Source organism: Acinonyx jubatus, chromosome A3 (genome assembly GCF_027475565.1).
Source record: "Acinonyx jubatus isolate Ajub_Pintada_27869175 chromosome A3, VMU_Ajub_asm_v1.0, whole genome shotgun sequence".
Classification (NCBI taxonomy): domain Eukaryota; kingdom Metazoa; phylum Chordata; class Mammalia; order Carnivora; family Felidae; genus Acinonyx; species Acinonyx jubatus.
In genome coordinates this window covers 42,047,357-42,073,809 of record NC_069388.1, presented here as the reverse complement: position 1 = coordinate 42,073,809, position 26,453 = coordinate 42,047,357, and the positions used below count along the sequence as shown (strand labels likewise).

Below are 26,453 nucleotides of genomic sequence, written 5' to 3'. Positions count from 1 at the left end.
CCCCTGCTCAAACCACATGGTAAGAGGCCCAGTGTCCACCGGTTAAGAGGAGGTAAAACAAAGGCAGGGTGTGGGGCCCCTGGGGGCTCTGAAAATGCCACGTCAGAGACTACCTGCCACTCAGGCTTTAAGGGCCCATCGTCATCAGTCTTCCGCTCCACACGCCCCAGCAAATGTGCCATGCAGCGCTGAGGCCCGGCAGAAGGGAACCCAAGTTCGCCAAGCAGCCTGATAGGGTTTGCCTCTGCCTGGCCTCCTCGCCAGGGCTGTTCCTGGGCAAGCTTCCATCACCAGGCTGGGGAAGGAAGAAAGAGCCACTCAGGAAGATAACAGAGACAGCCACCCTTGGTAGATGCTAGAACAGGAGGCTGATAGGCACCTGGTGTTTGTCAACATGGCACAGATGCCCTGAAAGCCTGGCTCATCGGCCCGGCCATTCCTAGCTGTGCATCCTGCAAATGGAGTACCGGTGCAGCACAGGACAACCGCCTCTTGCAGTCGCTTGCTAAGTTCAATGTGGAGGCAGGAGTCACCCGGGCTCGGTTAGAGCACTGGCTGGCCCGCCAGCCTGCTGACAAGAAGCCATGCTCTCCCCTAGGTCAGGCTTCGCAGAGGCCCACAGCCGGGGCTCAGCACTGCCACTGCCATCGGAGACCCCCGACAGTGCAAGTGGGAGAGTTCTGAGAACATCTAGTCTACACCCCACCCTTCAGAGGCTCCAGGAATTGACCTAAAGCTCCAGGGTCACACAGCCCATAAACAGCCATCTCCAGACCTGGGAGCCCCATCATGCCAGCAGCGACTCTTGTGACTAAGTTCCTCTGGTCATCTCAGCATGATATTTAGTAAAATGTATACACACCAGGATGCCTGGCCTGTAGGCAGCAAAAACACAAGGTTTTAGAAACCACCAGACACCCTCCATAAATGTCTTCTAAGCTTCCCTCAGGTTTGGGTCTAACAGGATTCAAAGCCCAAAAGAACTCTCGCCCTTTCCTGCCCCAGTTCCAGTCTCATCCCTGGCACTGAACAAGATTAACCTCAGAATTCCAGATGTCAGAAACAAGGAACTCCCGTGGGATACAATGGGAATAGCTTAGGGACAGAAAACAAGAAATCCAAATTGTAGTCCCAGGGCTGCCCAGTAGAAGTTGTGTGACTTTCCTTCCTGGGCTGCCTACCAAGGGCACTGGCTAGGGGCTGGGGAAGTCTCAAGGGCAGACCTGGCCGGCCAGATGCAGCTCAAGTTACACAAGCCTTCCTTCCACCAAAACTGGCTCCTAGAACTGCACCCTCTTGCAGCCACAATGCAATTATGGGTGACCCTTGAACAACTCGGGGGTTAGGGGCAAGATACCCCTACCTGCATAGTGAAGAATCTGTGTATTACTTTTTTGTTGTCTTTTTTAAGTAGGCTCCACACCCAGCAAAGAGCCTAACATGGGGCTTGAACTCACGACTCTGAGATCAACAGTCAGGATTTAACCGACTGAGCTACCCAGGCACCCGTGTATTACATTTTTTGACTCCTCCAAAAACTCTACTAATAGCCTCCTAGTGACGTGAAGCCTTACCAATAACAGATTAATACATTTTGTAAGGTATGTGTATTATACACTGTATTCTTACAATAAAGCTGATGTTAAAATCATAAGGAAAATCCACAAATAAATGGACCCACACAGTGCAAACTTGTATTGTTCAAGGGTCAACCATAATGACCCTTCTTCTAGCTGCAGCTCAGCTGGAACTTGGTCTGGAGAGTGTTGCCGTGTTTCAGAAATGCCCAGATCACGGGAAAGTGATGTGTCCCTGGGCATATCCAATCTGTTAGTCCCAAGAGCAACAAACCAGTCAAGAAACAGAAGCTGCCCTTCCTGTGTGTGTGGACAAGCCAGCACTCTGGGCAGTTCTGCAAAAAGGAAACCATTCGACTGAGCCTAATTCTATTATCTGAGTCGCTGTGCTGTTTTCTCAGGGATTAATATTCCCTGAAAGAATGAACTTCACGGTCAAGCTCTGAATTTGTTAGCAATGGCTTTATTTGCTTCTTTCCTGGGGCAAGAGAGTATCACTTTAGTCAGCTTTCCACAAACACATTTTTGTAATGTGTTTACACTTGTAAAAACGTAAATGTGTTTGCTGAGAGCAGAGTATACCTGCCAGTTTTACTCCTCACCAGTGTTGGCTGAGGTCTCAAACTCTAATTCTGCATCAGAATTACCTGGAGTCCTTGTTAGCAGGATTCTTGGGCCCCAACCTCAGGAATCCAGTAAGAATCTCTCAAAAGTTCCCCTAGGTAGAGATAACAAGTAGCTATTAGCATCTTCCCAATTTCTGGTGTAAGAGTGGAGTGTTGGAAGACGTTTACGTTCTCTTACATCCCTGTACCAATTTGAAATCCTTCCATTCCCACAGCCATGCATCCCTCTCCCATACCCCCAACACACATGCAAATGCACACACACCAGCAGGAAAGGGTGGTTACACAGGTAGCGCCACATGTCACAAGCTAAAACCACAGAAAAAAGCTTCCTTCTTTTAAAACTCTTTGACCAAATACCTGGCTGTATCTACATGGCTGATTCTGGAGTAGGGCAGCCGTGGCCTGGGATGCTTCTTGGGCAGGCTGTTAATATACACGGTCTCTGAAAGCACTGCTTTGCAGTAGAGAAAATAAGAAACTCCGGAAGAAAGAATGACAAGCAGTCCATCAGTAACAGTAAGCCAGTAGCCGGCACTGTCTTCTAGACCTTTTTTTTTTTTCTTTTTTGAGAGCGAGTGTGGAGGAGGGGGCAGAGGGTGAGAGACAGACAGACACACGGACAGACGGAGGGAGGGAGGGAGAACAGGCTCTACACCCAGCCTGGAACCAAACATGTAGCTTGATCTCATGACCCTGGGATCATGACCTGAGCTGAAATCAAGAATCAGATGTTCTTCAACTGACTGAACCACCCAGGTGCCCCTAGACAACTCTGAAAGAAGTATTTTGATTTAAGTGTAACTTTTTTGTCTCCCAAACAAATCAGGAGATATAAGCCTGCTGTTTGAATACACATTTAGAGTAGGAAAGGATTCCCAACTTTTACACCAACTTCCTCGTTCAATAAGAGGAGGAAAGAACTGTGATCTTAACTCTAATGGTCTGAAATACCCAAACCTCCACGCCTTACCCCACTTATGGAAGGCAAAGTCCTCCATCCCCAATTCACCGTGAATAATTACACGAGAGGGAGTTAAAAATGCTTCCTTTATTACATAAAGCCAATACTGCTACTTCTAAGTCCAACCGTGTGCATCTCTACACCGTTCAAAGTGTCGTTATGCCTGTGATATTAAGGACAATCACCTGCAAGTGTCATCAGGTAGTGGCTTCCGTGGGTGTCATCCATTACACCTGCTCCCCATTTCCCATACAATCCACAAACTGCTCTAGGAAATTTGGAAGTTCTCCCAGGCCCCAGCATAAACATGTACCTAATGTTCTTCCACACTTTACTGTACCAGAAGCAACAAAATTTTGAAGGAGACACAATTAAAGAGGTCACAAGTGTCCCAGCTTGTCAATACACCATTTTATCATTTTCATTAACAAAGTATATTACAATGGAGCCCTAATTTGTGTTATAATGAAGTCATTGCAAGGTATTGCACATTCTCCTGAGGACACACCATGATTTTATTTCCAAGATGCAAGGTCACTCTCAGAGCAGTCTCCCGAACTAGCGAATGGAGAGCTTACTGCAGGTGCAGAGAGCTGCTTCCTGTATTCCAACCGCGTGCTCAAAATAGTGCTTTGCAAAATCAGCGCCGGTTAGAAGTGTGCACAATTCTGAGGCAGTCTCCATCACACAGTTGCTAAAATTAGAAGGCTGCCTGACTTAGTCTTACTGTAGTTAGTATATTAGTGCTGTTACATATGGTGAGGAGATTTATTTTCTAGTATGCAGTTTAGCTCCAGAGAGAATAAATTTGGGCCAAAATTATAACCAGATTATGACCAATTCTCTAAGCAAAGAAACAAAGTAACTGCTGAGGTTACAAAGATGCAGTGATTCTCTTCATACGGCCTTGTACTGTTTTGTGAACTGCATTATTAAAAATCATGAGTTTAACAAAAATCTTTACAAGCCAACCCATCAAAAACAGGCATCTGGCCAATAAGAATTTAATTTCACACCAATAAAACTTCAGATTTTAGATTTATTTAGGGCCATCTGCACATGTTTATAGAATATTTAATTTACTCTAACAGATGACAAGACAGCTCCCCCTCAGTGAGACCCTGGCCTAAACATTTATATAGCAAGAGGATAACATTAAACATGGAAGCTTTCAATTTGTGGCACTGAATGATGGTCTACACAGGGCATCCTTCAAAAGCTACAATTAAGGATCCACCTAGCTTTTCAGCAATACAAGCCCGATTGAGGTCTTCTGGCCCATTTGCTTGACATTCGTGTTTTATGCCTAGGAAGGAAAAACAACAATTCTATTTAAGAATTATCGCAGTAATTTAACCTATTTCTCTAAGACAGCAACTGTTTTAAAAGACCAGCGCTAACATGGATAGACAAACTGTGGTATATACAAACAACAGAATACTACACAGTGAGGAGAATCAATAATCTGTAGCTACATGCGACAAAATGAAAGACTAACAGAACGCTGACTAAAAGAAGCCAAACTTTATAAAAACATACATTCTAGATGATTCTATTTGTATAACAGAAAATCAGCCAAAGCTATTTTATGCTGCTAGAAGTCAGGGTGTTGGCTCCACGTGGAGGAAGGAGTAAAAGAAAGTGGTGTGACTGGAAGGGATATGAGGAAGACTTTTGGGGTGCTGGTTGTTAAATCAAGAAACCACCATTTTGTTCAGTTTGTGAAAATTGAGTTCTACAATCATTTATGATGCATACTTTTCTATAGCTACGTTGTACTTCAATAAAAAGTTAAAAAGCAGGTCTAGTAATTTTCTTGGTTTTTAAAATGTAAGTAAAAATATGAATTCAGTGTTTTGATTGCACAGTTGATTTTAGTTAACTACACTGAAGAATAAGAGAATTTACACAACCAGCATCTCCTTTGCTCTAGAAGTTAGCTCTCCAGTGGTATTATACTATACGTTTAAGAACTCAATCACAATGAAAACTATGTAAAATGTGTTACTGATTGCTTTCTCAGAAAAATTACATCACCACGCTGCAGAATCAGCTCACTTAGGGAATCACATACAGTAGCTTCTCTGTAAACAGCTACTGTTTTTCAAACAGCTGCATTGTTTCTGATTGTTCATAATTTTAAGACCATTTCTTAAGCTGCAGAAAGTACAGCAGGTCAGCCTTTGAACTGCTTAGACTGACTAGAGAAAGCCAGTAACGGTTTCTCTAGGGAAAAGAAAGCAACAAGGTGACCATCTTTAACATCACCAGGCCAAGTCTATATAGCAATTCCATTTCCTTTACTGAAAGGCAACACAGAATAAGGACGGTAAGGAACCATTGTCAATCTTTTTCAGTTGCATTGTGGAACGTTAAGGAGTCCCGCTAAAACATCAGTTAACCAACCAGTGAACACACTTCGGGTGGTGGGGGGGCAGGGAGAGCAACATCAACCCAAATGCCTGTGGAATCTGACATCTGACAGGCCTGAACTATGCAGCAGCAGGCTTCAAGAAAAGAAGTGAGTTTTCCTAAGCAAAACAAGCTAGAGCAAACCTGTTCCACTACAAGAATACAGAAGCCAGCCATGGTAAAACCAAACAAAAACCACACTGGGCCAAGCCCTATGACCTTGGCTCACACAGCTGTTTGGAGCTAGCCACGGCAAGGAAGGTGGTGGGACACCTCTTAAACTGAGCCTACACAATCCAGACCAAGCCTCCCATTCTGCTATGGAGAGAATCAAGGTCGAAGGAGGTTACGCGGTTTGGGCCAGGGTCACACAGCAGTTAGATTACAAGCTTAGCCCTCATTGCAGGCCTTTGGGCATTTGCCCCATGCTCCTCCCATCATACCAACATTTCCTCCTGGCTGGAGGCAGTAAGTACGGTCAGGCCGTCTCATCAGGATCCCACTCACCCAGTGGCAAGTCAGAGATAACTGGCCAGTTCAAGAAGGGCACTTTCCTTTGGACACAGATGAGACAATTAGCTAAAATCATACCATTCCAAAGTAAAGCTAGAGACAGAGTATCCTTTCCCATTTATGAATGTCTCTTTTATGCAACTTTATTATGTCAACACATTCAAAGGCTATAAATTCACTACTTAGTATGACTAACACAAACCAATTAATCTCCACATGCCGTGTGAGAGATTCAGCAGCATCCCAAACTAGTTTAAAACCAGCCTAAACAAGTCCTATGCGGGCAATGTCCAGAGAATAAGGTGTTTGGGGGTTTTTTGTGTGTGCCCCCTACCCCTACCCCTCCCTGAGAATAAGGTTTTCAAGACAGGCTGTTCAGACCCGTAGTGACCAGCATAAGGCAGAAGACACGCTGAAAGCCGGGTTCAGTCTTCCAGGTTTTTCCTCAAACCAGGCAGCACGTGCCTTCTTTGTCACCAAGACTCTCCAAAGGAAATAAGGTGCTTCTTAGAAAAGATGCAGCCCCCAATTCCAGGCTCACCACACCTCTAAATATCTGCAAGTAAATCTAATCCATACCTTGAAACTTCTTTTTGATTGCATCCTTGGAGCTTGCATAGATCATTTTACTTTTCAGAGGAGCTAGTTCTGGTGCCCTGGATAAAAAGATGCCAAAAATGGAAAAAACGTTTAGAGAAAGTACAATTTACACTGTGTTAAGCATTTGCATCAGTGATAGGGGACGGTCCTCAGAATCTCCCAGGAGAGTTTTACTAACTACCCAATTTTCCTATTTCCCACCTCCTTAGAGATGTCATGATGGACACGCATACACACAATGGCTCAGGTTGACTAAGGTGGAAACAAACTAGAACCACTGATTTAAAATCAGATTAACGGTCCATAATAAAAAATCCCCACATGGTCAATTGACTATATCACCCAGTTTGTTTTCTTTAAATTTTTTCCCCCATTTTTATCAATAAGTTCAGGCAAATTACAACCATCTTTATACAAGGTTTTTAACTCCTTCTGGTTAGAAAAAAAGTTTCAAAACACAGAAAAGTACAGAGAATAATCTGTAAATCAAGTATTTGCCACCCTGAATTAAGAAATGCTAGCAACTTAAGCATTTTTGCTTCAGATTATTTGTAATATATTCTTTTTTAGAAAACAAAGTAAAAGTCCCCTTCTTACCCCTCACCAATCCCTTCATTTACGTCTATTCTAATGGCAAATTCTGACCACACAAGTATGTGCTTTCCATCTTAGTCTCAAATAGTAAAAGAAATCACAAGGATTTTTTTTTTAAGCATAAGCAATTCAGCATTAATATGCCTTAATTGTCAATATTACTATTATCTTGTATTTACAAAAATGTTAGTGTCTCCCTCCTCTTGAATGAATACTGGAAAGCAAGCTTCACCACTTTCTTCACCAGCAATATTGAAAAATAATAGAAATATTATCAGAAATATTAATAGAAAAATAATAGAAATATTAACAATGGACAGAAAACTCTCATCCTATCCAAACGCCTTGTCATTAACGGATCATTTCGCACAATACCATCAAGCCCCACTGCCTCCACGCCCCACTATCTCCATACACTCCTAGATGGAGTACAGTTAAATACTTTTAAACACCCAATGCTTGCATTCAGCTGCCAAGTTTCTAGACAGTCTTCCACAGCCATTAGCGACAAAGGCTGGTGTGGACCTCACCTAATCCACTCCTCCCACAGTGGGCAGTCTCCATCCTTGGGAACCAGAAAACGCAGTCTGTGTGTCTCTCAGGTGCTTATTCCTCCCAACCTGAAGTTCCAAGGAGGGAGGTAGGGCCATAACCACCACCTCAGGTCTGGAAATTGCTTGAGCTGCAAAGTTACCTGGGTTCTTTCTTCACACAAAATAGGTCAGGGACAGGAAAAGGCATTAGCTGTTCTGATTCTACTCTAACCAAACACATATGTAGTTAATTTTGAGAGCGTGCATGCACACATGGGGTAAGGGCAGAGAGAGAGAGAGGGAGAGAGAGAAAATCCCAAGCAGGTGGGATCCTGGAAATCAAGAGTCTCATACTTAACCAACTGAGCCCCACAGGTGCCCTCTAACCAGATTTTTAAAACACCTTAAGAGCCATTTCCTGGGCCCTAAACAGAGCCTGCTGTGGGAAACTCCTATACAATTTTACAATTTCTTAAAGGAGCAATGCAAAACAAAACACTGCATTAACACTGAATTTCCCTTTCTTCTTTCCAAATATTCTCCAAATGTCCTTTAATAAGGACGTATTGTATTCACAGTGGGGGAAAAAAGTATAAACACCAGGGGAAAAAAACAGCGCAAAGGAAGGAAACAGGCACCAACTTAAAAAACTAATCCTTTAGCTGCCATCTCTACCACTCAGCTATAAATCTTAGAAGGGCAGAGGCTTTACCTGTTTTCCTCACAGCTGTTTTCGCAGGCCCTAACACAAACGCTGGAATGTAGCAGAAATAAAAGTTCAAATCAGGAATGCGTTCACCTGAGGTCCCATTAGCTATGATCCTTACGTATGTATGTCCGTGGCTGTCAGGCTTGCGGAACAAAAAGCTGCCCCCAAACAAGCACCCTGACCCCATATTTATATCCACACAGCATCTTGGTTTAACCAAGTTCGATAAAGGCTTGCTGCAATGTAACTGAGGAGTGATCTAGAGTTACATTCCTTTTAAACCAGAATTCTTTTGACTACCTAGCTCCATATCCCAAGCCATTGGTGGCACGCAGTTAAAAGCTAAGCCCCTCCTCGCCTTGCCCTGCCTCAAGCAAAAGTATCAAGAGGACCCTCGCTCCCCCAGAATCAAAGGCTGTCACCATTCCCCCTTCCATCGGAAGCTAGAGAATATTCTGTGTAAGAGTTCCTTATCAAGGACAGTAGCATAATACAACTAAGTAAGACATACGTGTGTGACTGTCAACTCAAGCTTAATCTCAAACTTACTTGAAAAGACGAGAATAACTAATTTAAATAGCCTTTCAAGAAAAAGGCCGCATCAATCACCTTTATAACACTTTTTCACCATTTAGAACAATGTCCAGTAGAGCTTTCTGCAATGATGGAACTGTCCTGTCTGTGCTACCCAGTAAAGTGTCCACTAGTCATATGTGGCTACTGAGCGTTTGAAATGTGGCAATTGGACTAAAAAACTGAATTTTAAAATGTATTTAATTTTAATTATTTTAAATTTAAATAGCCACAGTGGCTAGTGGCTACCCTGAGCTAATTACAGTTGTAATACCAGTACCGACTTCAAAAGTAACAAAGCACAGAGGGACAAGGATGGGTGATTTAAAAAGTGAGGAGTTGGTTCCTGCAAGACATGTTGCAGAAGGATTTTGGTGCGCTAAACTTTCTCCTCAGGATTCCAGGAAGAATTTTTTGAGAAACTGTAACTTATAAGAAGTGAGTCCAGGGGCGCCTGGGTGGCTCAGTGGGTTAAGTGTTCAATTTCAGCTTGGGTCATGATCTCACAGTTCATGAGTTCAAGCCCTACATCAGGCTCTCTGGTGTCAGTGCAGAGCCTTCTTAGGATCCTCTGTGTCCTCTCTCAAAATAAACAAATATTTAAAAATTAAAAAAAAAAAAGTGAGTTCAGAGAATGCATAACATCTAGCTCCTGTCCCTTCTCCTACCAAAAAATTCAATTAATAAAAGTCATAGTCTTTCAAATACGCAGAGAGTAAAATTTAGTTTTCATCCCACAAACATCAATCCAGCTAAGACATTATGAAGCCCTAAAAATAAAAACTAAATGACAACGACTGCAAATAGCTTGACTGAAAATCATTTTGTCCCTAGGAACTGGTTCTCCAAGTGCCAACAATAAGAGATCAACACTGAGTTTTACAGAGCCTCGATATTTCTGATGCTTACCACAAAAAAAACATCAACTCCTCTTTTCTGGATTCCTTGGTTTCAAAGCTTGCATCATACAAAGCATAGCGACAATCTTTTTCAGGAAGCATTCCCACAAAATGCTTGAAAGGATCGGTTATGGTTACACCAACATCTCCAACCAAGATCTCTTTCCCTTCTTCTACAATGATGCACTTTTTGTCTGCACTGAGACAAAAAATGACAGCCTTCTTTCTTTTCTTGATTTCTTCTGGTGTGGAGCACTTCCGAACTTTCATGTCATAAAAAATGCGACATACTTCATCTGCAACTTGCACTCCTGAGGCCTATAAGGGGGGGAAAATCAGAAGGAAGCTTACAACTTTTATTGTGCAAAACATAAAAACACTATGTAACTTTTTGTTATAGAATGGCATGCACTTCAAATTTTTAAGAACTCATCATCCAACAGAAAAACAAAATCTAAGCTGTAATCACTAATTTCAGGCATTGAACTTTTAAAAAGATTACATACATAAAATATTCATCACTATTATATGGGAGTAAGAGAAGACTGAGCGACAGCAACCCCTCCTACCCTAAAACCTAGAAAAAGATGCTTCCTTGAGGTGGATTCTTTTCTTTTTGAAGAGGTTGTTCAGAGCCCTGCCGGGGACTAGTCATCTCCCAGTTTGGGTTAATGATGCCCAAAATTATTTTCATAATGCACAACAGAGGGACAGAATGGCTGGGTTGGGAAAATCCCATCCCCCCAGCATATCTTTCTCTAATAAAAGAGGAGTTAAAAGGTCTTTGTTCTACTCACATTTCAAAATCATGTGATTAATATTCAGTAACATATTAGTCATATGCCTTTAAGATTTCACTCACAAAATCCCCAAGTTTAAGTTTTATTTATTTATTTATTTGAGAAAGAGAGAGGCCAAATGAGCACACACGCAGGGGAGAGGCAGAGGGAGAGGGAGAGAGAATCCCAAGAAGGCTCTGCACTGTCAGCACAGAGCCCAACTCAGGGCTCAATACCACAAACCGTGATATCATGACCTGAGCTGAAATCAAGACCCTAACTGAATGAGCCACCCAGGCACCCCTAAAATCTTCAAATTTTAAATTTAAGATCAGGGTAACTAAAACTGAGACTAGACCTTAATTGTTTTGACCATGGAAATGATAATTATGTGACAAGATAGTGGTATTAATGTAATCATCACACTGTAATACATAACTCTATCAAATCAATACCTTGTATATCTTAAGCTTACACAATGATATAGGTCTTTTATACTGCACATTTAAAAAAAGGGTAAGAAAATGTTTACTGCTATAGAAAGAAGACAGTTTAAGATCATACTGACCAGAAAAATAAGCCTTTTACCATGTTATACTTGCTATTCTGAAATGAGGAAGCAGTTACACATAATCTTCAGAGCAAAAAATCTAAAGCCAGTTTTTAATCTTTTCATCTTTAAGAAGTGTTCTATTTACACTAACTTCACTAGAGCCATAATTTTTAATGCTTCATTAACTACTGTGGTTTGCATGTTAGCTTTTCTAAAGCAAGATTTATGACCTTAACAGAATTTAAATACTGAACAATGCAAAATTAATGTCAAGTAATGTGATTAATAAAACTGCATATAAGATGAAAGGACAGCCCACATACGGGGAGAAAATATTTGCAAATCATATATATATATATATATATATATATATATATATATATATATCCAGTAAGGAATTTGTATCCAGAATATTATAAAAGTCCCTTATAACTCAAAAATTAAAAACACAACCCAAATTAAATAGAGTTAAGGGATCTGAATAGACCTTTGCCAGAAAGATATAAAAAGGGTCAGTAAGCACTTGGAAGGAGCGCTCACCATCATTAGCCATTAGGGAAAAATATATCAAAACTACAAGGAACTACTGCTTCACACCCACTAGGACTAACAAAAAAGACGGCAGTAACAAATGCTGGTGAGGCTGTCGAAACACTAGAACCCTTCTACATTGCTGACAGAACCGCAAAAACAGTGCAGCTGCTTCAGGAAACCGTGTGGAAGTTTCTCAAAAAGTTAAACACGGAGTTAATACCTATCAAAGCCACTCCTAGGTATATGCACAAGAGAAATGAAAACGTATGTCCATATAAAAACTTGTACACGGGGCACTTGGGTGGCTCAGTCAGTTAAGCGTCTGACTCTCAGTTTCAGCTCAGGTCATAATTTCATGGTCCTGAGATATAGCTGGGTGTGGAACCTGCTTAAGATTCTCTCTCCCTCTCTCTCTGCCCCTACCCCACTTGGGCGCACACACTCTCTCTCATACAAAATTTAAAAAATAAAGTAAAACTTAAAAACTTTTACAGGAATGTTCAGATCAGCATGATTCATAATAGCTAAAAGGTAGAAAGACCCAAATGTTTACCAACTGATGAATGGACAAACAAAACGTGGTAGTATCCATACAGTGGAGTATTATCCAGCCATAAAAAAAATAAGGTGGTGTTACATGCTATAACATGGATAAACCTCACAAAACATTATGCTAAGTGAAAGAAGCCAGATATAGAAGGCTATATATTGCATGATTCTATTTCTATGAAATGTCCAAAATAGACAAATCCACAGACAGGAAGCAGATCAGTGGTTTCCAGGGGCTTAAGGGGGAAAAGGAATGGGGAGTGACCACTAACAGGCATGGGGTTTCTTTGTGATGTGATGTGATGAAATGCTCCAGGATTTGACAGTGGTGATGGATGCACAACTCTGAATATACTGAAAATAACTGAAATATACTTTATGATATGTGAATTATATCTTAGTAATAAAGCTATTACTTTAAAAATGCACATAGGAATTCTGGGGATTAAAATATACTAAGATTCTAGCATGTACTTAATATTGAGGTAACTGGGCCATATAGTCATCTCATTTATTAAAAGAGCTCTAACACACTTCAATCCTATCCAATCCATATCTGATCATAATCTACTTCAATCCTATCTAATCTAATCCATTTTGTTTATAAACTTTTCACTCTAAATTAATGAAGTAGTAGAGAAAATTAAGACTACAAAACTACCTCAAAAGCGATACAATTTTAACACTTTCCTGCTTTTAAAAAGCAATTTTCTTAAACTTTCTTTTACTGCTTTAAGAGTAGTATTGTTCTGATCTTCAACAGTTCATCTCTGTTAAACAAGAATCTTTATTTTGCTTTTTTGAACAGAGGTGAATAAAATGTCCAAAGTAACAAAGATTAATGAACACTAGAAAGAGCCCCCACTTCCTCTAACTCCCTAGTCCATATGCTGATCCATAAATCACAATTGACCAACCCATTTTTAAAAGCATGAAGGAAACATTGGAAGTCTTATATACAACCAATCATTTGAATGTACCTGTCAATATGTAAGTGAATTACCTCAAACAACACTTTAAATTATGACTTAGAAATAAATCCTATTAATCACATACCAGTAATTGAAAACAAAGTCAATATGTATTCTGCAATTATAATGCAACTAATCTCAGCCAAATCTAGCTGTAATTTAGAGGAACCTTAAAAGCTTCAGTAAGGAGAAGTTTTGAGCTTTTCTCTCTCAGAAAGGAGGTTTATGAAGTTTCTGATGAAAGGAATACTACAGACACTTGTACTTGAGGAAATTAACATTGAAGACTGTGAAGGAAAAACTGGCAAACACAATGAAAACAGGAAGACCACTTCTGAAGCAATTACAAATATCCAGAGTATGTTAATTTTAAAGACATCTAGGTGGAGATGACCAGTTAGCAGCTGGCAACGTGAGCATGTATCTGATAGGTACTTTGGACTATACTCAGTATCTTAGAGGCACTACCATTAAGTTGCAAAAGAGTAGCAAGTCAAGGGGACTAAGAAGAAATGATCAGGAAACCAGAAAGAAAAAGTTAGAAGGGAGAAAATAGCATCCTAGAAGCCACGAGAGAGTGGGCAGGAGGGGTCAACAATACCAAAAACTCTGAAGCTTGAGAATGACTGAAACAGACCACCAAGTTTGGCAATTGAGTTTCTATGCATTTCAGGAGATTGGAGGAATGGGCAGAAGTCCAGGGTAATGGGCTGAAGATTTACTGGGGTAAACTGAGGAGTTAAAGACAGAAAGCACAAGATGGTTAATGGCAAAGGGAAAATAGTGTGCTAACTTTACAGAAATTGTCTTAGGACTGGGGAAATCTGACCATACTAAAAGTTTAAGAGTTTGAAGGAACAAGAGGAGGAAAACCAAAACACCAAAGGCGGGGGCGGTGTGTGTGTGTGTGTGTGTGTGTGTGTGTGTGTGTGTGTACACACACACATACATACACAGGGTGTGTATATATATATACACACACACACACACATATATATATATATGGAGGGGGGAGAGAGAGAGAGAGAAAGAGTACTTAAAATCATCAGACACTTATAAATCACAAAAATTCTATGAGATGACGGGATCATCAGTCTTAGAAAAGAATATACAAACATCCCTTGATTTTCCAAAGTTCAAGTTATACCACTTTACTTTTATGAAAGACCTGCCATTAGTATGTTTTTGCAGACCAAAAGAAATCTAAAGATTTTCACTTTTACAAAAAAAAAAAAAAGGGAAATAGCAAAACTAGTGTTCAGCATTTGTATGGAAGCAGTGCATACCCCCGAGCAGTGAGGGGCCCTGTCAAGCTCCTTGCCCAGATCTACACTCAGCATTTCCTCATCAAGACACCATAGCTTTAAACAGTGTCTGTGGGCATGTGTGCTTTATCTTGATTTATTTTGTTCATTTGTTATCAAGGTGTGTCCTAAGGTATCAGAAAAGCCTAAGAAAAAAGGTCATGTTTTTGGGTCTGCAAATGCTCAAAAGTTTTTCCATATAAATTATTTTTTTGTTGTTTGTTATTTTTTAATATTTGACAGAGAGAGAGAGAGACAGAGCACAAACAGGGAGAGGCAGAGAGAGAGCGAGACACAGAACCCGAAGCAGGCTCTGAGCTGTCAGCACAGAGCCCTACGCCGGGCTCGAACCCACCAACTGTGAGATCACGACCTGAGTCAAAGTCGGATGCTTAACCAACTGAGCCACCCAGGCACCCCAAGTTTTTCCATATAAATTAATGGTAATTGCTACACCATTCTGGCTTATGAAAGGTTTCAAAGGATCACTCTACTTTTGGATAGTGGGGGGAACCTACACATTTTTCCCTCTAAAATAGTAAAAGGGGAGGGTAACTGTTTCGAGAAGGAAGACACAGTGCTAAAAACTGTACTTGAAAGGCTCTGTTTTCTCTGTGAAGTATAAGCTAGAAGAAGTAGAGCAGGGGTTTGAGGGCATATTAGGTAAAGATTTAGAACAGCTGTTACAAGGAGTTCCCAAGGGGATCACCTGAGGACAAGCAAAGAGGCTCTGAGGACATCTAAAGGTCAGCTGAGGTCAGAAAGGGTGACAGTAGAGCAATCTGGCAGTACTGAGATGCTGATGGCAGTTAGGTGGAAAGGAAGGACTCTGCATTCTCCCTAGGAGATTTTATCATGAGTAAGGTTTCAATCATCTAATCCAAATGACTCACACATTGTTCAGATTTCTGCCTGACCTGGAAGACTTTACACCCAATTTCCTATCTAAAATCTCCAGCTGCATGACTCAAAAGAGATCGGATGCTCAGCATGCCCAAAGTCCTCTTCTACCCAGTTTTCCTTTCTCAGTACATACCACCATCTGGGTTACATAGGCTCCAAACCTAAGAGATATCCTCAACACTTCTTTCTCCCTCACCACATTCAGCCCTTTGGTTTTTTGTATCTTTTCCAAGACCTTCGACTCTCTCCATCTCTGTTGCCACTCTCCCAGCCCAAGCCACCACTGCCTGTTATCTGACTGCTACAATAACCTCCCAAGTGGTTGCAGGGGAGAGATCAAGATTATGTATACACCACACTGCTTCCTCCTCATGAGCACACAGGAAGACTACATTCCCCAGCCTCCCTTGCAAGTTCAGCGGGCAGCCATGGAGTTCTGCTTAGCAAAAGCTGTACACAGTACTACAAATGACTTCTAGCCCTGGCTCTTTAACAGTGATCTTCAAGCTCTGTCTTCCCCTGACAAGAGGACCTTGGTGGACACACTTCAAGACAGAAGAAGGCTGCCCGACTCCCCTGAACTCCACAAGATAGAGACTAGTATTTTCTGTATCAAGTCACTGAGACTTTGGGTTTAATACGTTATTGCAGTTGTTCAAATACAACAGACTGCCCATGCCCACTGCTGATCCCCTCCACCTCCAATTCATCTTCTACACTGCAGCCAGAGATCTGAAACACAAATCTTATCTCCATGCTTAAACATTTCAATGGCTTTGCATTGATCTGAGGGTAAAAGCTGTAATAATTCTTTAACATCCACTGGTCCTACCCAGCTCTCCAGCCTTATCTTATACCCCATGAACTCTGTAATCTCACCATCCTGGCCTTCTTTCGGTGGTTTATATTGGCCATGCTCCCTCCCACCTTTGCTCTTACCTTACACTCTAACAGCACTTCCCTACCCTTCTTTGTCTAATTCCCTCAGCTCAATTCTCACTTTGCAAAAAAGTTGTCTGGGTCAAAACCACTATAACGTCTATGACACCATGAATACCATGTACTCTATCCCACAGCACTTACCACAGTTTCAATGTTTTATTTATTTATTTATTTATTTATTTATTTATTTATTTATTTATTTATTTATTTTGAGAGAATGAGCACATGCATGTGAGGGACAAAGAAAGAGAGGGAGTGGGGCGCCTGGGTGGCTCAGTCGGTTAAGCGGCCGACTTCAGCTCAGGTCATGATCTCGCGGTCCGTGAGTTCGAGCCCCGCGTCGGGCTCTGTGCTGACAGCTCAGAGCCTGGAGCCTGTTTCAGATTCTGTGTCTCCCTCTCTCTGACCCTCCCCTGTTCATGCTCTGTCTCTCCCTGTCTCAAAAGTAAATAAAACGTTAAAAAAAATTTTTTTTTTTTTTTAAAAAGAAAGAGAGGGAGAGAGAATACCAAGCAGGCTCTGTGCTATCAGCGTGGAGCCCAACTCAGGGCTCAAACCTACAAACCGTGAGGTCATGCCCTGAGCCGCAATCAAGAGTCAGACGCTTAACTGACTGAGCCACCCAGGCACCCCTTTTTATTAAGTTTTTAATTTTAATTCGAGTACAGCTAACATGCAATATTATATTAGTTTCAGGTGTACAATTAGTTATTCAACAATTCTATACATTACTCAGTGCTCATCATAAGTGTACTCTTTAATCCCGATCGCATACTGCACCCATTCCCCCACCCTACACCCCTCTGCAACTGACTTATTTCACTTAGCATTATACTCTCTACTCCATCCATATTGTTGCAAATGGCAAGATTTCATTCTTTTTTATGGCTGAATATTCCTGTGTGTGTGTGTGTGTGTGTGTGTGTACACACCACACCTTTATCCATTCATTTATCAATGTACACTTAGGCTGCTTCCATATCTGGGCTATTGTAAATAATGCTGCTATGAACACAAGAGTGCATATATTCCTCTGAATTAGTATTTTTGTATTTTTTGGGTAAGTACCTTTAATGTTCTCTAAGATTATTAAATAATGACTGTCTCCCCAAATAGGCTGTAAGTTCCCTTAGACTGTGTCTGCTTTCGTTCACTGCTACATTCCTCTGAGGAAATCAAAGATTTCCCAAGACCCCCAAGAAAGCTTATTTGACCACTGAAGAAGATAAAGACAGCATATATAAAGCTTCAATACTTGGTAAAACTTACATTATTCCTTGATAAAGAAAGCAGAGATTAAATGAGGGGTCAGAGGGATGCAGGGAGTCAGGGAGGATTCCACATGTAAGCTGACTTAAAGCACTCCAAAATAAGGTTGAAAGAAGGAAGACAGTTCCTGACAAAGCAAACCTGGCACAAACAATAAGAGAGGAGGATACAGGAGGAGAAAATGCAGATGTAGACTGGCTTCAAGTGGAAGAGGCCACGAATAGTAGGCTGAGTTTGGAGACACTGGATATTTTTAAAGAGAAAAGAGGACCAGCCAAAAGGCTCATTCGGTAAGCAAGGCAAGAGATGCCCAAGGCCTTCAGCAGTGTAGTGGGAGCAGTACAAGGAGGCGACTGGGTGCCGGTACTGTGAAGGTGCAAACAATTGCACTTGACAACAACTGGCTGAGAGAGGAAAAGTAGAAAGGAAGGAGTCAGAATAAAGTATAGTTCGGTGATTAGCGTTTCATCAAATGCTTACTTTCTCACATCTTTCCAGATGGCGGCTTCAGAGGCTTTGATGTTAAAAAAGTATGGTCTTCTACAGCTAGTAGTGTTGTAGTACTAAATTCTGCCCATGAAAGTAATGAAGAGTCCACCAGGTAAAGTGTATACTTTTAATACCACGGAACTATATACTATCCAACTGTAATAAATAAATATGCTTGGATCTGTTATATCCAGTATACCCCTGAAATTGCACCGATATGGAAGATTAAACAAATGGCCCCTTGATTCTTGATAATGATTTTATAAAGTATAACTAAAACCATGAGGTCAGACAGGGCAACAGGGAGTGCTGGTCTTAGCGCCCAGGACTCCTCTCAACAAGCTGGGAGCTCTTTTACCCTTGATTCGGGGAGTGAAGAGTGCACTGAAAAGCTGAGATAAACATTAGCAGGAGGGGAAAATATGAAATAATCTTAAGTAACTATAGTTTATTAACATCTTGAGGCCAAAAGAAGATAACCTGAGGGGCGCCTAGGTGGCTCAGCAGGTTGAGCATCCAACTCTTAATTTCAGCTCAGGTCATTATCTCACAATTCACAAGATCGAGCCCCATATTGGGTGCTGCACTGACAGCAAGGAGCCTGCTTGGGATTCGTTCATTCATTCATTCTCTCTCTCTCTCTCTTTCTCTCTCTCTCTGTCCTGCACCCCACTCACGCTCTCTCTCTCAAAATAAAAAAAAGTTGAAATTAAAAAAAAAAGTTGAAATTAAAGCACCAGAATTTTGAAATAATGAATCCAGATTACAAAGTGTTTTAATGTTTTTTATTTTTGAGAGAGAGAGAGAGAGAGAGAGAGAGAGAGAGAGAATATGAGCAGGGAAAGGGCAGAGATAAGAGAGGGAGACGAAGAATCCCAAGCAGGTTCCATGCCATCAGCGTGGAGCCTGATGTGGGGCTCGATCCCAAGCACCACAGGATCATGACCTGAGCTGAAATCAAGAGCTGAACGCTTAACTGAATGAGCCACCCAGGGGCCCCTACAAAGTCCTCTAGTACCAATAAGGATAGGGGCAATTCTCCCTCTCCCTCTGCCCCTTCCCCAGCTCACATGCACTCTTTCTCTAAAATAAAAAAAGGGTAACTTCATTTTATGTAATATTACACATTACCATTCCATATGAATTTTATAATTAATTGGGAATACATGTTTTAAATAAAGTCAGATATGTAATTTTTTACTTTACTATGTTTTCTTTCTCATAAACAGAATTTGGAAGATTTAATCTTAGAAGACTTTTTAAACAGAGGAGAAAGCATACTGGATCTCTTACTCAAATCTTGTAACATGAGCAAGTTAGTTAGCTTCTCTAAACCTCACTTTCATCATCTGCAAAATATGAGTCATGATCATCCTACCTCAACAGGACTGAACACACAATACAAGTAAATCACCTAAATACAGTTCCTGTCAATGGTACCATTCAGTAACTGAGGAGTCATGTTATTCTTAACCAGAAAACCTGGTCAGAGCTTCAACTCCTTTTAGCTACCAATGTGGCTAATTTTTAATGAAGCCTTTGGGGAGTGGAAGGCTATGGATAGAAGAATCCAGACAGGGGCGCCTGGGTGGCTCAGTCGGTTGAGCATCCGACTTTGGCTCAGGTCATGATCTCTCGATCTGTGGGTTCGAGCCTCGTGTCAGGCTCTGTGCTGACAGATTGGAGCCTGGAACCTGCTTCGGATTCTGTGTTTCCCTCTCTCTCTGCCCCTCCCTCGCTCATACTCTGTCTCTCTGTCAAAAATAAGTAAAACATTAAAAAAAAAAGAGAGAGAGAGAAGAAAAGAAATCCAGACAGCTTAAAACTTGTATTTGTAACAGTCATTTCCATCTGTTCCCTGATAACCAGAACTACAAACTAAACCATACTGACATTTGACGTATGTTTCCTCTTCCGTCCCATAACTACTGAATGGTTGCAGAGCAAAGACACGCAAGGGCAAAGCTTAACAGCCCTCTCAAACAGTCACGATTCAGTTACACTACCTCTTACTATGCTGCTAGGCAGAACTACCACTTACATGCCTAAGTCAAAAAAATCTACAGTGATGAAAACTGGGGCCTGTGGGGCAAGGTAAAAGGCTGTTCTAAAATTTGTCCCTACCCTAGTATACATCAGCCAAGCAAGCACATAGCAAATCCTCAATCACTTAAGTTCAAAATATCTGGAGCTGTTAAGTACAGTTTTAAATAAAGATTGTGCCTTGCTTAAGGGTGCAAGACAAGAGCTAAATTCAAGTTCATGGTCCACTAGCCAAGGGATGTGCCTGCAGGGCTTCAATTGTTTGAAGGAGTGCCATCTACCAGTCTCCTGAGGCCACATCACCAGTGGGAACACCATTCCGTAATTTGCACAAAGTAACTACGTAAACTATCAGCAATCCAGAAAGAAATCCAAGTTAACTCTCTGCCTCAATACACTCATTCATTCCTGAAAACAATTTCCAATTATGGAAGTCCTTCATTCACCTCATAGCAAGGCACAGTGTCCTTGAGACAGCCTACGCAGACTGAACAGCAATTCTACTAGCTATATGTTACTTTTATTTTAAAGAGTTCCGCTAAAACAAATTTTATGTTTATACCTTACTCAGTAGGGAAAAAATTCAATCAATATCCTAAACTCTATGAAACACTACCCACACCCCATCAAAAGAAAACAGAAAACAAACCTTACAGAAGTCATCTCAACAGTGAAAGTGGATTAGATACAATGCCTAGCTGCATAAAGTAATCCATGTCATTCGCACTGTGCGCAATTGTATAGACAATGCTAACCAGATTTGTCAACTGATTTCCCGCCACAACTGGGAAGCAGAAAGTCAGAAGGGGAGGGTAGGAAGAGTGGGAACAATAAGTTTTATAAGCATGGTAGAGAAAATAAAACTCCCCACTTCTCACTAAAGGACTAGACAGAAAAATGGGAGGCAGGAGGGCAAGCCAGGGACAGTAAACACACTGGCAGACAGTCTTATGCTTTTACTGTTTTCTTTTTAGAGTTTCCAACTTTCTTCAGGATAAAATCCATGCCATATCAAGCTCTTTATAGCCTACTGCTGCAGCCTCTTTTCCCACTTTTTCCTGACACATTCCCCTTAATTCCAGCCATGTACAATTCTTTGCGATTCTCTTGAACACACCATGTTCTCTTGAAATGCTTCATCATCCTTCTCTTCATCTGGTTAAATCCTTCAGGGCTCAGCTCAGGCATCACATCCTCTGGAAAGGCAACTCTTACTTGGTCCTTCAATCACCACCTCTAGTCTAAATCACATGATCCTTCTATGTACTGACACGAAATACAATTATTTCTATCACAGTACTACCTACTACTGTGATTAACTGTCTATTGTTTGTGTGATTCTCACTTAGTGCTCCTTAACTCACGATCTTTTTTTTCAACCCTACTTCAAATCAGAACTATCATCTACTTTCACAGGTTTTGAAAAATGATTATCCCATAAAATTTTTACAAAATGTACCATCGCCTTCAGGGTATTTTTTTCCATCCTTTATAGTACAATTCTTCAATTTATACCAAGGAAAATCATCCATCTCAAAACTTTAGTATTTTCAGGAAAAAATAAAGCAAAAAAAAAAAAAACCTCTAAGTAATTTTTATTGATCTCTATTGGAATGTTTGGTCTCGATGAGATCTGCTATTATGGTCTTTTTCCTAAAGATACAGAATTTTAGTCCTGTGAAATACTGTTTGCATAAATCCTCATAACTGATAAAGAAACTTGTAAAGAGAAAAAAATTTTACACTATTTGACTTATAAGTGACAACTCATTACCTACCACATCATGAAAACATGAAGGTCTTCATGATAATATTGAAAGAGTTCTTTTGAGCTATAAATTGGCATATAACATTAATTTCAAGTGCACAGCATGATTCAATACTTGTGTACACTGTGAAATGATCACCACGATAAGTCTAGTTAACATCCATCACCACACAGTTACAATTCTTGTCTTATAAAAACTTTCAAGATTTACTCTTCTGGCAACTCTCAAATATGTAATACAGCATTATTAACTAAAGACACTATGCTGTACATTACATCCCCATGACTTATTTATTTGATAACTGGGAAGTGTGTACCTTTTGACCACCTTCAACCATTTGACCATCTTTAACAACCACCAATCTGTTTTCTGTATCTAGGAGTTAAGGGTGGGGGGTGTTTTGTTTAGATTCCACATATAAGTGAGATAATCCAGTATCTGTCTTTTTCCCTGTGACTTATTTCACTATACATAAGTTCCACCCATGTTGTCACAAATGACAATATATTTTTCTATGGTTAAATAATATTGAAGAATTCCTGTGTGTGTGTGTGTGTGTGTGTGCGCGCGCACACGCATGCCACATTTTCTTATCCACTCATCAATCCGTGGACATTTAGGTTGCCTCCATGCCTCGGCTACGGTAAATAATGCCGCAATAAACATGGGGGTGCATTTATCTCTTCAAATGTTTTTGTTCCCTTTGGACAAATACCCAGAAGTGGAGTTGCTGGTAGTTCTATTTTTAATTTTTTGAGGAATCTCCATATTGTTTCCCATAATAGCTGTATCAATTTACATTCCCACTAACAGTGCACCAGGGTTCCCTTTCCTCCACATCCTCATCAACTTGTTATTTCTTGTCTCTTTGATAATAGCCATTCAACACATATATGGTCAATTCATTTACAACAATGAAGCCAAGAACATACACTGGAAAAAGGACAGTGTCTTCAATAAATGGTGTTGTTAAACTGGACAGCCACATACAAAAGAATGAAACTGGACCACTGTCTTATACCATACACAGAAATTAACTCAAAATGGATTAAAGACCTGAATGTTAAGACCTGAAGCAGTAACACTAGAATTAAAAAACAGGAGATAGGCTCCTTCACATAGGTCTCTGTGATTTTTTCGTTTAACACCAAAAGGCAAGGCAACAAAAGCAAAAATAAACAAGTGGGACTACATCAAACTAAAATGCTTCTGCACAGCAAAGGAAACCATCAACAAAATTAAAAGGCAACCTACCAAATGGGAGAAAATTTTGGCAAACCATATATCTGATAAGGGGTTAATAGTCAAAACATATAAATAACTTATACAACTCAATGGCAAAAAAGGCCAACAATACAATTTAAAAATGGGCAGAGGATCTGAATAGACATTTTTCCAAAGACCTGGATGACCACCAGATGAGCAAGTGCTCAACATTAGTAATTATCACAGAAATGCAAATTAAGACCACAATGAAATATCACCTTAACTCTTAGTATCTTTATCAATTCCCTGTCCAACATATACACACAATCTCCCATCTACCCAGAATTGTGAAGCTGCCTAATAAATGTTTACTTAACCAATACAAGTTCTCTCCTTAGTATTGTTTTAAAAGTCACAAATTATCATTTTTTAAAACTGATATATAAGTACTGTTTAATTTCTGAATAAACGCTGAAGAGACATTAATGTGTAAAACGACCAATACGCAAAGAACATAACCTTTAAGAAATCAATATCCCATAAAGCACACTGACACATTTCAAAAGTTGTGCAATCTACACCCTTGTTAAATAGGTGTTTGATTCCACAATTGAAAAACTAAGGGCACTATTTAAAAATAAGGTGTGTATCTATCAGTAGTAGCTTTACCAAGGTGGAGAGAATGACTGTTTCAAGCCATTTATCAATATTAGGAAAAGAAAAAGATCTCATCTGCCTTACTCTTCACTAAGACAGGAAACAATTAAAAAAGGACTCTATTCCTCAACTGGGGAACAGAATACTACCCACAGTAAAAAGGAGAAACTGCTGATGCACAAATGCTTTATGCTAAGTGAAATGAGGCCTAACTCAAAGTATCTGCTTGGGTAATTCCATTCATAGGACATTCTTGCAAAGGTGAAATTATAGGGACAAAAAACAAATCAGTGGTGGTTGGTGGGAAGAAAGATTAACAGAAGAAAATTTTTTGGAGTGAAGGAACTATGCTGTCATGGTAGTTACACAAGTGTATACATTTGCAAAAACTGAAAAACTTACACTAAACATGGTGACTTTTCCTTAACATAAATTATCCTGAATGGAAGAAATTATACATTACTTCTAGTCTTTACTTCAAGTAACAATATAAAAAATATTCCACTCCCATTTGAGAAAGACCATGTTGAACACATAATAAGCTAAAGGCAAAAGATTTCTCTTTGGTTTAACAATTTGGCTTCTCTCTGGATAATTAGCTAGTATGTCAATGAACCTGAGAGAGGAAACAGATTTGATGTTGTTGGTTAACCTTTTTTCCCATGGTAGCACTCCATTTCTAAGCCCTACCAGCCCCTCCTTAAATGTGTATTTCAAATCTATTCCTTCTTCTCTACTCTTAACATCTCATATCACTCTCAAGATTAAAAATATTCACCAATTCCAAAGCACCTACAAGTTAAAGTCCATATTCATTAACAGAGCATAGAAGGCCCTTTATTATCAGAACCAACCTACTTTTCCAGAGTCATCTTCCACCATTAAGTAACTGTTTCACTCACTCTTAGCTTTCAGAAAGCAATTAGGCCATTTAATTTAAGAGCCTTAAAATAATCCAAACCCTTTGACACTTTAACCTGGTAATTTCACTTCAAGAAGTTTATTCTGGGGGAATAATCTGCATACTAAAAACCAGATAGTTCAAACAGAAACAGGAGAATTGCAAAGTATAATATATCCACAGGACAGTTTCTAATGCAACCATCAAAATCACGTTTATTTAAAAACATGGGGGAAACATTATTTGCTTTAAGTGAAAAAAGAAAATGAATATAGTTTTATGTATAGTGTTTCTCAACTGTGTAAGACAGTATAGAGAAAAGGAAGGGAATTTTATCTCCAAGAGTGGGAATGTAAGTGATTTTTATCTTCTAGCTTTCTGTATCTTCCAAGTTTCCTAAGAGCTTATTTTTTAAATTGGACATATATATACACATACACAAACTTTTTGATTCAGTGATTGCATAACTAGAACTCTATTTTAAAGAATAATGCAGGGGCTCCTGGGTGGCTCAGTCGGTTAAGCGTCCAACTTCAGCTCAGGTCATGATCTCAAGCATTGGGTTCTCTGCTATCAGCACAGAGCCCCCTTCAGATCTTCTGTTCCTCTCTCTCTCTCCCCCATTCGCTCTCTTTCAAAAAGCAAACATTAAAAAGAAAAAAAGATTCCCTCTCAAAAAAATAAAGTAAAATAGTCATTTTTTTAAAATTCAAAGTTTTTAAAGATATATTTAATATGCCATAAAATTTCACCCATTTAAAAGCATAAGTTCAGTGGGTTTTAGTATATTCAAAGTTGTACATCCATCACAATCTAATTTTAGAACATTTTGAACACACAAAAAATTGCTCTGTAGTGAGCAATCACTCCTCTTTCCCAGTCTCACACACCTCAGACCTGTCCTACCACTAATTTGCTTCCTGTCTCTTAAGATCTATCTATCCTGGATATTGTATATAAATGGAACTCTATAATGTAGTCTTTTTTGACTGGTTTCTTTTACTCAGCATGTTTTCAAGGTTCATCCGTGTTGCAGCATGAATTGGTACTTCATGTCTTTATCTTGCCAAATAATATTTGATTGTATGGATATACTACATTTTATCTTTCCAATCATCAGCTGATGGAACTTCGGGTTGTTTCCACTTTGAGGCTACTATGAATACTACTACTATGTACATTCATGTACAAATTTTTATGTAGACATGTCTTTTCAGTTCACGTGGTATATAACTAGGGGTGAAAGTGCTGGGGTCAATGGCAGCTTCCAAGCTTAACCTTTTAAAGAACTGGCAAAACATTTTCCAAAGTGGCTGCACTACTTTACATTCATTCCCACCAGCAACGTATGAGGGTTCCTACTTTTCCACAGCCTTGCCAACATTTATTACTCTTGTCTTTTCTATTATAGCCATCTTAGTGGGTACGTAGTAGTGCCTCGTTGTGGTTTTGATTTGCATTTCCCTAATGGCTAATGATTTTGAGCATTTTTTCGTGTGCTTATTGACTATCTGTATATCTTCCTTAAGGAAATGTCTATTCAAAGCCTTTGTCTATATGACTGGACTGCCTTTTTACTACTGA

At 40.0% G+C, this 26,453-nt stretch overlaps 1 protein-coding gene across 1 annotated transcript in view; it reads right to left on the bottom strand.

Annotated features, from left to right (window-relative positions):
- Positions 1–3,235: 3,235 nt before the first annotated feature.
- Positions 3,236–26,453, bottom strand: part of DSTN (destrin, actin depolymerizing factor) — a 34,707-nt gene continuing 11,489 nt past the window's right edge. The window contains exons 2-4 of the mRNA XM_027069533.2: positions 10,011–10,318; positions 6,672–6,748; positions 3,236–4,473 (exon numbers count right to left, since the gene is read on the bottom strand). Coding sequence (XP_026925334.1) covers positions 4,364–4,473; positions 6,672–6,748; positions 10,011–10,318 — 495 coding nt within the window. The 3' untranslated portion in view covers positions 3,236–4,363. The remainder of the gene's footprint in view (positions 4,474–6,671; positions 6,749–10,010; positions 10,319–26,453) is intronic.